General features: G+C 46.3%; 1 protein-coding gene across 4 annotated transcripts in view; it reads left to right on the forward strand.

The window, feature by feature from the left end:
* The window catches only part of SNX25 (sorting nexin 25), a 148096-nt gene that overhangs the window by 96033 nt on the left and 35875 nt on the right, over nt 1-16188 (forward strand). For 3 of the 4 annotated variants that reach the window (XM_073341842.2, XM_073341839.2, XM_073341840.2), the window contains one exon: nt 1555-1710. The exons of the other annotated variant lie outside the window; for it this stretch is intronic. In XM_073341842.2, coding sequence (XP_073197943.1) covers nt 1555-1710 — 156 coding nt within the window. The remainder of the gene's footprint in view (nt 1-1554; nt 1711-16188) is intronic. 4 annotated transcript variants of the gene reach the window in all.

Raw genomic sequence — 16188 nt, forward strand, 5'->3', positions numbered from 1 at the left:
GAAATCATTTTCCTCTGGCATAGTTATATTTCTGGAGGGTTTGTTTTTGTTAGCAGAAACTTATGGCTTGATTAACACCACTACAAACCCCCCCCGCCCAGTGGTGCTCAGTTCCCATGAGGGTGTGGGAGCCAGGGGTGCTTGGCACTTCTGAAAAATCAGGCTGAAAGGTTTCGTTACGTATCTTTAGAGGCAGAGCTGTACTGTGAGGGGAGGGCAAGAGGTGCACCGTCCAGCTGACCCATAATATCTCCGGAGATGATGGCGGAGGGAAGTTGCTGGACAGTGAGTTTGTTATAGCTGTAGAACAGGTAGAGCGAGCTCTCCCCTTCTTCCACAGTTGCCACTCTTTTGCACTAGTGCCAGCACATAGGGAGGAGTGGGGCAGTGGCCCGGCCTGTGTCACAACCAAGACATGCTCCCTGGGGTCTCCAGTGCTTCTGGTATCACTGCCTGGACTTCCCTTGCACTTCCCACCTGCAGTCATCTTGTAGTTCTCCTTCTGAGGGCTTCTTGCTGACTCCCCAGTGCACCTGTGTTGAAGTGGCCATATATAAATATGTGTTGGAGTGGCAATATATTTCCACCGTCTTCAAGACTCAGAGCTGCAGTATTTACTCAGTGTGTGGCTTCGAATACTAATTATGACCACCAACTTGTATTCTGCTTTTATATTCCAAATGTTGAGTCTTATTCTCACTTACAATAAAGCCACAGTTTAAAGTCCGTTTATACTATCAGAGCAGCCTAAATGGGACATAGTGTAACTGAGACTAAGGCTCTTTGTCAGCTTCTTACTGCTACATTACATGATAGACGTGGAAGTAAAAATAAGAATCTATTATAACTTTTGCACCACATGCCCTTTTAGTCTGGGATTTGTCTATACCAGTGGTTCTCAGACTGTGAGTCGGGACCCCAAAGTGGGTTGCGACCACATTTTAATGAGATCGCCAGGGTTGGCTTAGACTTGCTGGGTCAGGGGCTGAAGCCAAAGTCGAAACCCTACTGTCTGGGGACGAAGCCTGAGGGCTTCAGCCATGGGTAGTGAGGCTGAGATTACAGGCTGAAGCCCTTGGGCTTTGGCTTTGGCCCCTCCATGCAGGGAGGCAGGGATCTGGCGGGCTCAGGCTTCGGTCCCCCCTCGTGTAGTAACTTTTGTTATCAGAAGAGGGTCACGGTGCAATTAAGTTTGAGAACCCCGGGTCATAGAATCATAGAATATCAGGGTTGGAAGGGACCTCAGGAGATCATCTAGTCCAACCCCCTGCTCAAAGCAGGACCAATCCCCAATTTTTGCCCCAGATCCCTAAATGGCCCCCTCAAGGATTGAACTCACAACCCTGGGTTTAGCAGGCCAATGCTCAAACCACTGAGCTATCCCTCCCCCCCAACCACTGAGTGACCCACTGAGGGTCTATACTGAGATTAATTGTTTGTTGTACATAGATATAAAGTGCAAATAATGAAGCATGCATAGCAAACAGGTAACAGATTTAACTTATTTTGCATCAGTGACATAGACTTTTTAATAACTAACATTTTTATTTCTAGAGCCAAGGTTGTGAAGACGTTATTGATGAATGCAGCGCAAGAATTAATGAACAGGCAAATTATGCTGTAAATAAACTTCGCCAGCTAAATGACAAACTTGAATATAAGAGACAGGCTCTTAATTCCATATGTAATTCACCAAAACCTGACAAAAAGGTAATGCTTTCAGTAGTCTCAGTCTGAATTTATTTTACTTATTTGCATCTGTGATACCAACGGGGTGTTAGCTATTTTTCAGACAAATATAAAGACAAGGTCCCTGCTCTAAAGAATTTATAATTTAAAAGAGCGTCAGAGCCACTGCCATAAATATTTCAAAAATGAATTTAAAAGTCTCTTGTTCTTCATGATTTATAGTACACTCTTAGAACCCTGGAAATGTTTCCCCAATAGGTTTTTATCCTCTTCTGTTTTGCAAATACAATTTCTTCCCTACATCTGTATCTGCTTCTTCCAATTGAGTTGTTATAGCAACCCAAGCCAACAAGGCGGTTCTGTATACTCTTCCTCGTTGCTGCTTCAAAAGCATTACAGCTCTGGGGATCAGATCTGTCAGTAAACTTGCACGCTCTCTGCTGGCCCTGCAGGTACAGAGCACAATGCCTTATAGTTACTGTAGTGGTGATAGGTTTACTTAATCTTAAAAAAATTATCCAAGAGAGTGGCTAAATTCCTTTACAAGGAGCTATTTAGAATTCTAAGGGCATTATTTCACCAGACTGTAGTCATTCTAAGATAGGTGAAACCCCTACAGTATTGGGACCAAAATCATAACCTAGCTTTTTGCTCTTTAGAATATGTTACACCATTTGCCCAAAAATGATTATTTTTAGAAATGGGCTGGGATGGTGAATCTGGATTAGGATCTGGCTAAAGTTCAGGTTTAAAGATGATTTAGTGCTGTAGTGCAGCTATGACTGAGTCAAAATCTTGAGTTCTTGTGAGATTTTGTCCCCAAACAGTGGATGTCTTCTGAAGTCAAAACTTGCAAAACTCCCACAATTTTGAGCCATTTCTCCTTCTGATGAGATCTTTTCCACACTGGGGAAGGTTCAGATGTAGATACTCAAATCCAAATGTCCTTCTCCCTGGAAATTTCAAGGGTAGTATTTTCAAATTCAAGGTAATAGTTCTGATCCTTTACTGACTTATTTTGGTGAGGATTTTCTTTCTTTTTAGCCTTTTGTTCCAGTAACTGTGGCCACAGAGTAGAAAGGATATAACAGAAGCTGATGCTGTGTTGAAGGTCAAGTGGTCTGATTTTTTCTTCAGAGATGCTGAGCATACACAGTTCATGCTGAAATCAATGGGAGCTGCAGTTTCGCAGCTTCTCTGAAAATCAGGCCACTGCTATATTTAATGAACAGCAAAAGGAAATTATTGGTTGAAATATTAACAAAACATTTCAGTAAGTTCTTTCCTCAACTCTTTTAAATTGGATGAAAATCAGCAATTCTTAATTTGAAAGATGAAAGAAATGAGGGATCCAACTCTTAAAATGTTGAAATGAATCTCTCTAAGGATCAGAAAGGGAGAACATTTTAAAAAAAGTAGATAAATAGTTTAACCCTTTAATTTTTCAGTGCATTTAACTGACCTTTTTAAATGTTTGTAGTCTGGGAGAATGGCCTGCAGATTTTAAATGACCTTTTAGATTTTAAATTACCTTTAAAAAATCTAAATCTGCCACTCAGTTGTTCATTTTCTTTCTGTGCAAATCACTGCTCTCTTTGTGGGATCTATACAGAAACAACATGTGAACTCATCACAGGTTTGTAGCACCAATAAATTTATATGCTAATTCCCCAGTTGGTGTTTCTATCCTCAATGATGAAAATAGAGAAGAAAGGAGCTGTTAATTTCAGATCCATCAGAAATGTGAAGAAGGGATTAATGATTGCAAATGGAAAATAGCAATCTGTAGAGAGACCTCTTCAGATGTCTTGGAAGCATATTAAAAACAGCAGAGCTCACACAAAAATATAATGCTAAGCAGTGTTTGGCAGTGTCCTTTTAAAAATAAAAAGCACTGCCATGCAGGGTATCTCAACCATTGTCTTCAGTTATGTCTGTGTGGATTCCACTGTAGTTATGCATGTGCCTCATGCATGCAAGATCAGAGTCTTCTGAATAACAATGTCCAGTAGGGCTGTGCATATGCCCTGCGCCACCTTCCCATGCTTCCTTGTGAGCATAAAGGGAGGAGTTGCCATGTCCATCCCTCAGTTCCCTCTTGGCACCCATGGTAGCAAGACACCAACACAGCGGTGTCTGACTCACCACTCTCTTTAGTGCTTCATTCTTCTCCTCAGCTTTGGCCTGATTGGACTCGGAAAGGACAACAGCCCCGTACAGTGGAGTAAGGCACTTTGCGTCAACCTCTGCACACGGCGCACTCCAAACCATGATTATTTAAATGCTTCCTGTGTTGTGATGGACTAATCCCACTCACAGCTGCTGCCTGGGCGAGAGCCAGGTTCCAGACAGATGCAGAGCTTGCCATTCCTTTTTCTCCAAGATGTGTAAGTTCAGGTAGAGTCTGTGAGAATCACTTTTGAACTGGAGGAAATGGCAACGCCTAACAGGAGCAGAAGAAGCCATCCTTGGCTCGTGCCTCCTCCAGCAGACACTTCATGCTGGGATCCAGCAGTGAGAAAAAGCCAAAAAGTTACAGAAGGCACTGGCACTGAGATCCCTGGTGCCAGCAGCCCTAGTATTGGCAGCCTTGATACAAGTAGCCCCAGCATCAACCCCAGAACCCACGGACCCAATGCCAAAGACCATCACCAAAAGGCAGGCCAACATGGAGCATAGGCAGTAGCATAGCTCTGAGCATCATTCTGGGTTGTCTTGAATGGAGGGACATAAACACCAGTCCATCAGAGACAAATCCTCTAAGCTCTTCAGTGGTTCGAGGGCTGGAGGGTTGAGTTCGACTGCAGTGTAGAGGAAGAGCTGGAGAAGAGGAATAGTCCAATACTGACCTTGCCACCGGCATCGATGCTGGCACTAAGGATTTATCCTATCATGGTTCTGAGATACATTTTGGAGGCGGAATGCATATTTCCACTCAAGACATCATCCACACCAAGACCATTGCTGGCACTGGATTGCCCTACCCAATGGTGCCACCATTCAGTATCACCTTTGCCATCCCACTCGTTCTCACTGAAATGAAGCTGGGATGTGTCTCCCCTGCATTCAGGAGGGGATCATGCAGGAGGCAGTGGAGGCTCCTTGTTTAGGGCACAAATACAGGCAAAACGCAAGGGGCAGTGGGGTGGGTCATTCTCAATTTCAGTGCCTGATAACTTCATGGTTCTCCAGGATTTGCTGACCCAGATCACTGAGACCCTGAACACTGAAACCTTGGTAATCCAGGAAAAGTCCTGTAAACTCTTTGACCTCCTGAGCTCCTCATCCCCAGCCAGGATTGCCCTCCTCATCAATAAGGGTATGTGCAAGCTAGTGAAGTGACTTTGATAGACTCCAGACACAGTTTGTTCTTCATCTAAGAGGATTTGAAAGAGGTACCAGGTCTCACAAAAGGATTTGAGGCATTTCTATATCCAGGTCCCCAGTGGCATTAGTGGTACAGGGTCAAAAAAAAAAAAGTGGTCTGCAAAGTGCATCTGAAAAGAGGACACTCAGAAACTGGAACTCTTCAGGCACAAGGTTTAGTCCTTCATCTAACTACAGCTCTGCATTGTGAGCTATCAGGCCTTGTTCTTGAAATACATTTTTCTCACCTGGGAGATAGCGGTCTCCTTCCTTCCAAAAATCTCACAAGATAGTAGGGATAACTGAGAGATCATGAAGGAAGGCCAAATGGTCACAACGTCTGCCTTCCTAGCTGCTGTGGATGCTTTGGACACAGCTGCCACATTGATGGCCTTGAGGGTCACCATGAGATGGGCCTTTTGGTTTCAAGCATCCAGCATTACTAAGGAGATGCAGTGCACCATAGAGGACCTGCCCTTCTAAGTGGTGGATCTCTTCAGTAGCCAAACAGATGATGCACTCCACTCCCTTAACAGTTCTAGGGCTATGTTATGTTCACTAGGGATGTACACCCCAGCCCCCTACAATAAGCCACAGTAATAATCAACCCCAAGTGCACAAGAGAGCTCTCTCCTCTTCCCAGACTAGTTAAACAGAGTACCCTTCATGAAACCTGGTACTCCAGGAGACAATTGTCATCCTCTTCTTTTGTCATGTACCCAGCACCATTTCAGAGGCAGAAGGTTTGGCAGGAATGTGGGATCCACACTGACACAGTATGGTTACCTACCCCATAGTAACTGGGTCTTTGAGATGTGACCCACCCTGCTTTTCGGAGTCCTCAGCTACCATGGGCTTTGAATTGTGAGGGAGCTGTGGGAAGGTCGCAGCCACTCTACCCTTCATACCTTCACATGAGAGTCCAGAGGGGGCCCGGGTGAATGTGATGAGGGTGTGGAAATAAAAGGATGACGTGACTAGTTGGTGGGAGAGGGCGATTTGAGTGGCAGTGTTACTGATGTATGCTTTTTGGGGGAGGAAATGTGATAAATGGGAATATGTCATTATTCTTTCCCTCAGCCTTCCAGACTCCTCTTGCAGATTCCCACTTCCCCTTGCTCTAGAGCAGTGGTTTTCAAACTGCATGTCATGACCCAGCACTGGGTCACGGAATGTCAGGCACTGGGTCGTGGCAACTCTGGTCAGCATTGCCGACCAGGCCGTTAAAAGTCCCATTGGCAGTGCTGCCCAGCTAAGGCAGGCTAGTCCCTAACTTTTCTGACACCGCGCTGCGCCCTGGAAGCAGCCAGCAGCAGGTCTGGCTCCTAGGTGGGGGGCAGGGGCCCACGGGGCTCCGTGCACAATGGGAGCTGGGTGTGTGTGTCTGCGGGTGAGACCCGCGCAGAGCTGCTTGCACACCCTCACCTAGGAGCCAGACTTGCTGCTGGCTGCTTCCAGGGCACAGTGCGGTCCACAGTGCCAGGACAGGCAGGAAGCCTGCCTTAGCACCCTCACTGTGCTGCTGCCTGGGAGCTGCCCGAGGTAACCCATGCCCCAATCCCGTTCCCCAGCCCTGAGCCCCCCCAAACCCAGAGCCCCTTCCTGCACCCCAAACTCCTCATCCCCAGCCCAGAGCCCACACCACAGCCCGGAGCCCTGACCCCCTTCCACACCCCAAACCCCTCATCCTCAGCTCTGTTCGGTCGCAGGCATCAACAGTTTTCTTCAACTGGGTCGTCAGAAAAATATTTGAAAACCACTGCTCTAGAGTGCCCCCTAAGGTTCCTCTTCTGCCTCCTATCTTATCTCTAAAGTCAAGCCCCATAAGTTATGTCTGTGCAAACTCAGAGTCTAGTGTATCAGTAACTAACTTGTCACTTGTCAAGCAGAGCAGCCAACTGCTCTTTGATGTTGCTGAGTTATAAGCAACGGAATCTAGGGCATTATCTAAGACCTAGTAGCATGGCAGAATGAGAGGATACGGCAGGTAAAGGCAACTGCTAGGGCTGGTTTAAAAATTAAAGTGGTAGGGAGGTGAGGAACCCAGAGATTTCAGAGGAGGTGATGGGCAGCAGTGGCTGAATGTTGTTCTTGTTAGGTTTGTCCTGGCTTTGAAAAAACTACTGGCATATTTAGACTAACTGAGACAGAGTCTGACTTTTGAAACCAGGACTATCTATTTAGCAACATAAAGGGAATTATGTGAGCACAAATGTGTCAGGATTAATAAATAGTATCAAATAATGTCAGGACACGAAGACCATTTAAGTCTATGGGAGTTTTCCTAATACCTGAAAAGTGTTACTACCTCTTTGGATTAATATGAAGTTTTAGTTACCATGCAACAGAGCCCTCCAGCCCACTCAATCAAGAGTCTGATGTTTGTTCTGTCCCCTTCACAGATCATAGAGTATCAGGGTTGGAAGGGACCTCAGGAGGTCATCTAGTCCAACCCCCTGCTCAAAGCAGGACCAATCTCCAACTAAATCATCCCAGCCAGGGCTTTGTCAAGCCTGACCTTAAAAACTTCTAAGGAAGGAGATTCCACCACCTCTCTAGATAACGCATTCCAGTGCTTCACCCCCCTCCTAGTGAAAAAGTTTTTCCTAATATCCAACCTAAACCTCCCCCATTGCAACTTGAGGCCATTACTCCTCATTCTGTCATCTGCTACCACTGAGAACAGTCTAGATCCATCCTCTTTGGAACCCCCTTTCAGGTAGTTGAAAGAAGCTATCAAATCCCTCCTCATTCTTCTCTTTCGCAGACTAAACAGTCCCAGTTCCCTCAGCCTCTCCTCATAAGTCATGTGTTCCAGTCCCCTAATAATTTCTGTTGCCCTCCGCTGGACTCTTTCCAATTTTTCCACATCCTTCTTGTAGTGTGGGGCCCAAAACTGGACACAGTACTCCAGATGAGGCCTCACCAATGTCGAATAGAGGGGAACGATCACGTCCCTCCATCTGCTGGCAATGCCCCTACTTATACATCCCAAAATGCCATTGGCCTTCTTGGCAACAAGGGCACACTGTTGACTCATATCCAGCTTCTCGTCCACTGTAACCCCTAGGCCCTTTTTGCAGAACTGCTGCCGAGCCATTCGGTCCCTAGTCTGTAGTGGTGCATGGGATTCTTCCGTCCTAAGTGCAGGACTCTGCACTTGTCCTTGTTGAACCTCATCAGATTTCTTTCGGCCCAATCGTCTAATTTGTCTAGGTCCCTCTGTATCCTATCCCTCCCCTCCAGCGTATCTACCTCTCCTTCCAGTTTAGTGTCATCTGGAAACTTGCTGAGGGTGCAATCCACGCAATCTTCTAGATCATTTATGAAGATATTGAACAAAACCGGCCCCAGGACCGACCCTTGGGGCACTCCACTTGATACCGGCTGCCAACTAGACATGGAGCCATTGATCACTACCCGTTGTGCCCGACAATCTAGCCAACTTTCTATCGACCTTATAGTCCATTCATCCAGCCCATACTTCTTTAACTTGCTGGCAAGAATACTGTGGGAGAGCGTATCAAAAGCTTTGCTAAAGTCAAGGAATAACACGTCCACTGCTTTCCCCTCATCCACAGAGCCAGTTATCTCCTCATAGAAGCCAATTAGGTTAGTCAGGCATGACTTGCCCTTGGTGAATCCATGCTGACTGTTCCTGATCACTTTCCTCTTCTCTAAGTGCTTCAGAATTGATTCCTTGAGGACCTGCTCCATGATTTTTCCAGGGACTGAGGTGAGGCTGACTGGCCTGTAGTTCTCAGGATCCTCATTCTTCCCTTTTTTAAAGATGGGCACAACATTAGCCTTTTTCTAGTCATCCAGGACCTCCCCCGGTCGCCATGAGTTTTCAAAGATAATGGCCTATGGTTCTGCAATCACATCCGCCAACTCCTTTAGCACTCTCGGATGCAGCGCATCCAGCTCCATGGACTTGTGCTCGTCCGGCTTTTCTAAATAGTCCCAAACCTCTTCTTTCTCCACAGAGGGCTGGTCACCTCCTCCCCAGTGCAGTAGTCTGGGAGCTGACCTTGTTCGTGAAGACAGAGGCAAAAAAAGCGTTGAGTACATTAGCTTTTTCCACATCCTCTGTCACTAGGTTGCCTCCCTCATTCAGTAAGGCGCCCACACTTTCCTTTACTTTCTTCTTGTTGCTAACATACCTGAAGAAACCGTTCTTGTTACTCTTAACATCTCTTGCTAGCTGCAACTCCAGGTGTGATTTGGCCTTCCTGATTTCACTCCTGCATGCCCGAGCAATATTTTTATACTCTTCCCTGGTCATTTGTCCAATCTTCCACTTCTAGTAAACTTGTTTTTTGTGTTTAACATCAGCAAGGATTTCACTGTTAAGCCAAGCTGGTCGCCTGCCGTATTTACTATTCTTTCTACACATCGGGATGGTTTGTCCCTGTAACCTCAATAAGGATTCTTTAAAATACAGCCCGCTCTCCTACACTCCTTTCCCTCTCATGTTATTCTCCCAGGGGATCCTGCCCATCAGTTCCCTGAGGGAGTCAAAGTCTGCTTTTCTGAATTCCAGGGTACGTATTCTGCTGCTCTCCTTTATTCCCTGTGTCAGGATCCTGAACTCGACCATCTCATGGTCACTGCCTCCCAGGTTCCCATCCACTTTTGCTTCCCCTACTAATTCTTCCCTGTTTGTGAGCAGCAGGTCAAGAAGAGCTCTTCCCCTAGTTGGTTCCTCCAGCACTTGCACCAGGAAATTGTCCCCTACAGTTTCCAAAAACTTCCTGGATTGTCTGTGCACCACTCTATTGGTCTCCCAGCAGATATCGGAGTGATTTAAGTCTCCCATGAGAACCAGTGCCTGCGATCTAGTATCTTCTATGAGTTGCCGGAAGAAAGCCTCGTCCACCTCATCCCCCTGGTCCAGTGATTTATAGCAGACTCCCACCACGACATCACCCTTGTTGCTCACACTTCTCAACTTAATCCAGAGACTCTCAGGTTTTTCTGCAGTTTCATACTGGAGCTCTGAGCAGTCATACTGCTCCCTTACATACAGTGCAACTCCCCCACCTTTTCTTCCCTGCCTGTCCTTCCTGAACAGTTTATATCCATCCATAACAGTACTCCAGTCATGTGAGTTATCCCACCAAGTCTCTTTTATTCCAATCACATCATAATTCCTTTACAGATGGCTGTTTCCACACAGTGAAAAGATGAAAGTTTAAAGGTGAACTGCAAACTTTAAAATGAAAGTGAAGTTTATGTGCTGAATAACCTGATCACTAGAGCATTCAGCCAAAATTTAAACTAAACTTAAAATAGTCCTTCAGATCCTCCATGATCTGTTCGGTGAGCAAGGAGTATTTCACAGAGAAGAAAAAAGTACTTCCGGTTAAAGATGCTCTCCACATGAATTAGGCTTCATATTTATACAAACACTGGTTTACAGAACAAAATATCACAAAAATGTTTCTGTTGAGTTAAACACCCACTCAAAAATTCCACTTGACACTTGTTTGTGTTTGGAATTATTCTCCCAGGTTGTTTGCCTCCCAAAAATTGCAGTTTAGGGCTAGTTTATGAGAATCAGAAAGTAAAACTCATCCATCCTATTTTTGTTCACTAGACTGTGAGGAATGCAAAATGTGAACAAACAGTATAAGGGTATGTCTACACTACGAAATCAGGTTGAATTTATAGAAGTCGGTTTTTTAGAAATCGGTTTTATATATTCGAGTATGTGTGTCCCCACAGAAAATGCTCTAAGTGCATTAAGTGCAGTAACTCGGCGGAGCGCTTCCACAGTACCGAGGCTAGCGTTGACTTCCGGAGCGTTGCACTGTGGGTGGCTATCCCACAGTTTCCGCAGTCTCCGCTGCCCATTGGAATTCTGGTTTGAGATCCCAATGCCTGATGGGGCTAAAACATTGTCGCGGGTGGTTCTGGGTACATATTGTCAGGCCCCCATTCCCTCCCTCCCTCCGTGAAAGCAAGGGCAGACAATCGTTTCGCGCCTTTTTTCCTGAGTTACCTGTGCAGACGCCATACCACGGCAAGCATGGAGCCCGCTCAGGTAACCATCACCCTATGTCTCCTGGATGCTGGCAGACGTGGTACTGCATTGCTACACAGCAGAATCAACCCCTTGCCTTGTGGCAGCAGACAGTACAGTACGACTGGTAGCCGTCCTCGTCATGTCCGAGGTGCTCCTGGCCACGTCGCCCAGGAGCGCCTGGGCAGACATGGGCGCAGGGACTAAATTTGGAGTGACTTGACCAGGTCATTCTCTTTAGTCCTGCAGTCAGTCCTATTGAACCTCAGGGATTAAATTTGGAGTGACTTGACCAGGTCATTCTCTTTAGTCCTGCAGTCAGTCCTATTGAACCGTCTTATGGTGAGAAGGCAGGCGATATGGATTGCTAGCAGTCCTATTGCACCATCTTCTGCCGAGCAGCCATGAGATGTGGATGGCATGCAGTCCTTCTGCACCATCTGCTGCCAGCCAAAGATGTAAAAGATAGATGGAGTGGATCAAAACAAGAAATAGACCAGATTTGTTTTGTACTCATTTGTCTCCTCCCCCGTCTAGGGGACTCATTCCTCTAGGTCACACTGCAGTCACTCACAGGGAAGGTGCAGCGAGGTAAATCTAGCCATGTATCAATCAGAGGCCAGACTAACCTCCTTGTTCCAATACCAAGGCAAGCATGGAGGCCGCTCAGCTCACTTTGGCAATTAGGAGCACATTAAACACCACACGCATTATCCAGCAGTATATGCAGCACCAGAACCTGGCAAAGCAATACTGGGCGAGGAGGCGACATCAGCGTGGTCACGTGAGTGATCAGGACATGGACACAGATTTCTCTGAAAGCATGGGCCCTGCCAATGCGTGCATCATGGTGCTAATGGGGCAGGTTCATGCTGTGGAACGCCGATTCTGGGCTCGGGAAACAAGCACAGACTGGTGGGACCGCATAGTGTTGCAGGTCGGGGACAATTCCCAGTGGCTGCAAAACTTTCGCATGCGTAAGGGCACTTTCATGGAACTTTGTGACTTGCTTTCCCCTGCCCTGAAGCGCATGAATACCAAGATGAGAGCAGCCCTCACAGTTGAGAAGCGAGTGGCGATAGCCCTGTGGAAGCTTGCAACGCCAGACAGGTACCGGTCAGTTGGGAATCAATTGGAGTGGGCAAATCTACTGTTGGGGCTGCTGTGATGCAAGTAGCCCACGCAATCAAAGATCTGCTGATATCAAGGGTAGTGACCCTGGGAAATGTGCAGGTCATAGTGGATGGCTTTGCTGCAATGGGATTCCCTAACTGTGGTGGGGCCATAGACGGAACCCATATCCCTATCTTGGCACCGGAGCACCAAGCCGGCAAATACATAAACCGCAAGGGGTACTTTTCGATAGTGCTGCAAGCTCTGGTGGATCACAAGGGACGTTTCACCAACATCAACGTGGGATGGCCGGGAAAGGTACATGACGCTCGCATCTTCAGGAACTCTGGTCTGTTTCAAAAGCTGCAGGAAGGGACTTTATTCCCAGACCAGAAAATAACTGTTGGGGACGTTGAAATGCCTATATGTATCCTTGGGGACCCAGCCTACCCCTTAATGCCATGGCTCATGAAGCCGTACACAGGCAGCCTGGACAGTAGTCAGGAGCTGTTCAACTACAGGCTGAGCAAGTGCAGAATGGTGGTAGAATGTGCATTTGGACGTTTAAAGGCGCGCTGGCGCAGTTTACTGACTCGCTTAGACCTCAGCGAAACCAATATTCCCACTGTTTTTACTGCTTGCTGTGTGCTCCACAATATCTGTGAGAGTAAGGGGGAGACGTTTATGGCAGGTTGGGAGGTTGAGGCAAATTGCCTAGCTGCTGGTTACGTGCAGCCAGACACCAGGGCAGTTAGAAGAGCACAGGAGGGCACGGTACGCATCAGAGAAGCTTTGAAAACCAGTTTCATGACTGGCCAGGCTACGGTGTGAAAGTTCTGTTTGTTTCTCCTTGATGAAACCCACTGCCCCTTGGTTCACTCTACTTCCCTGCAAGCTAACCACTCTCCCCTCCTCCCTTTAATCATTGCTTGCAGAGGCAATAAAGTCATTGTTGCTTCACATTCATGCATTCTTTATTCATTCATCACACAAATAGGGGGATGACTACCAAGGTAGCCCAGGAGGGGTGGGGGAGGAGGGAAGGAAAATGCCACACAGCACTTTAAAAGTTTACAACTTTAAAATTTATTGAATGCCAGCCTTCTTTTTTTTGGGCAATCCTCTGTGGTGGAGTGGCTGGTTGGCCGGTGGCCCCCCCACCGCGTTCTTGGGCGTCTGGGTGTGGAGGCTATGGAACTTGGGGAGGAGGGCGGTTGGTTACACAGGGGCTGTAGTGGTAGTCTGTGCTCCAGCTGCCTTTGCTGCAGCTCAGCCATACACTGGAGCATACTGGTTTGGTCCTCCAGCAGCCTCAGCATTGAATCCTGCCTCCTCTCATCACGCTGCCGCCACATTTGAGCTTCAGCCCTGTCTTCAGCTCGCCACTTACTCTCTTCAGCCCGCCACCTCTCCTCCCGGTCATTTTGTGCTTTCCTGCACTCTGACATTATTTACCTCTACGCATTCGTCTGTGCTCTGTCAGTGTGGGAGGACAGCATGAGCTCAGAGAACATTTCATCGCGAGTGCGTTTTTTTTTCTTTCTAATCTTCACTAGCCTCTGAGAAGGAGAAGATCCTGTGATCATTGAAACACATGCAGCTGGTGGAGAAAAAAAAAGGGACAGTGGTATTTAAAAAGACACATTTTATAAAACAGTGGCTACACTCTTTCAGGGTAAACCTTGCTGTTAACATTACATACATAGCACATGTGCTTTCGTTACAAGGTTGCATTTTGCCTCCCCCCACCACGTGGCTACCCCCTCAACCCTCCCCCCTCCCCGTGCCTAACAGCAGGGAACATTTCTGTTCAGCCACAGGCAAACAGCCCAGCAGGAACGGGCTCCTCTGAGTGTCCCCTGAAGAAAAGCACTCTATTTCAACCAGGTGACCATGAATTATATCTTACTCTTCTGAGGATAACACAGAGATATAAAGAACAGATGTTGTTTGAACGCCAGCAAACATACACTGCAATGCTTTGTTGTACAATGATTCCCGAGTACGTGTTACTGGCCTGGAGTGGTAAAGTGTCCTACCATGGAGGACGCAATAAGGCTGCCCTCCCCAGAAACCTTTTGCAAAGGCTTTGGGAGTACATCCAGGAGAGCCGCGAATGCCAGGGCAAAGTAATCCTTTCACATGCTTGCTTTTAAACCATGTATAGTATTTTAAAAGGTACACTCACCGGAGGTCCCTTCTCTGCCTGCCGGGTCCAGGAAGCAGCCTTGGGTGGGTTCGGGGGGTACTGGCTCCAGGTCCAGGGTGGGAAACAGTTCCTGGCTGTCGGGAAAACTGGTTTCTCCGCTTGCTTGCTGTGAGCTATCTATACCCTCATCATTATCATCATCATCATCTTCGTCCCCAAAACCTGCTTCCGTGTTGCCTCCATCTCCATTGAAGGAGTCAAACAACACAGCTGGGGTAGTGGTGGCTGAACCCCCTAAAATGGCATGCAGCTCATCATAGAAGCGGCATGTTTGGGGCTCTGACCCGGAGCGGCCGTTCGCCTCTCTGGTTTTCTGGTAGGCTTGCCTCAGCTCCTTAAGTTTCACGCGGCACTGCTTTGGGTCCCTGTTATGGCCTCTGTCCTTCATGCCCTGGGAGATTTTGACAAAGGTTTTGGCATTTCGAAAACTGGAATGGAGTTCTGATAGCACGGATCCCTCTCCCCATACAGCAATCAGATCCCGTACCTCCCGTTCAGTCCATGCTGGAGCTCTTTTGAGATTTTGGGACTCCATCATGGTCACCTCTGCTGATGAGCTCTGCATGGTCACCTGCAGCTTGCCACGCTGGCCAAACAGGAAATGAGATTCAAAAGTTCGCGGTTCTTTTCCTGTCTACCACAGTGTATCTGAGTTGAGAGTGCTGTCCAGAGCGGTTACAATGGAGCACTCTCGGATAGCTCCTGGAGGCCAATACCGTCGAATTGTGTCCACAGTACCCCAAATTCGACCCGGCAAGGCCGATTTAAGCGCTAATCCACTTGTCAGGGGTGGAGTAAGGAAATCGATTTTAAGAGCCCTTTAAGTCGAAATAAAGGGTTTCATCGTGTGGACGGGTGCAGGTTTACATCGATTTAACGCTGCTAAATTCGACCTAAAGTCCTAGTGTAGACCAGGGCTAAGTGTTTAAAGGTAAATTCATTTTTAACAATTCTTTCCATTTTAATAATGTGAGAAGATATTGGTGATGCAGGAAGGAAATCTAGTTACTTTAGAAATACAAGAACATTTTCTTTTTATTTGCTTAAGTGTCATCAAGAATATAGAATGATACATTTTCATGCAAAATATTACACACTTTACAGTGCTATAGCATTTGAGTGCAACAACAGATTTGTTTCGGTAACACTCTTTACCTTATAACCCTAAGTATAAGAAAAACACAATTGTAAATCGTAATAAAAACATGTGTATATAAACATAGGAACACATATACTCGCATGGTTAGCTACAAAATACTCAAAATTGTAATGCTATTTGAGAGAATGCTTATGTACAATTTTATTTCTGTTTTAACCTGGGTGTTGATTTAAGTAGCATTACAGTTTTTAAGGTTTTGCTTCTGATATCAGTGCTATCTGTATAACCAAGCCATTATGACATATTGTATTCCCATATGAATCATTGCTTCTTATCTCATCTTTAACTTGAGACTATGATTTATTTACACGTGCATGCATGTGCACACTTTTTTTTTCTAATGACAATGAAAAATATGGGGAGAGATTCATTATGCTTTTCTGCATTGTTACACTTTTTGAAATGTGTTTAATAAAATTGAATCAGTCATGGAATAGAGTCTGAGTATTTTGTTATGTAAGGTCAACTGTTTACCTGTAGTCACACCATACCAATTTCTTTGGATCCTTTGTTGTTGTCTGAGTTTTTCCATAATTTCACTGTTACATTCTTAGTTGCCAGAATAAAATCATTGCAAGGAGATCTGTATGCAGGTATTACTGGAAAATCTAGATGCTGTTCCAAGAA

Source organism: Lepidochelys kempii, chromosome 4, assembly GCF_965140285.1.
Source record: "Lepidochelys kempii isolate rLepKem1 chromosome 4, rLepKem1.hap1, whole genome shotgun sequence".
NCBI classification, from domain to species: Eukaryota; Metazoa; Chordata; order Testudines; family Cheloniidae; genus Lepidochelys; species Lepidochelys kempii.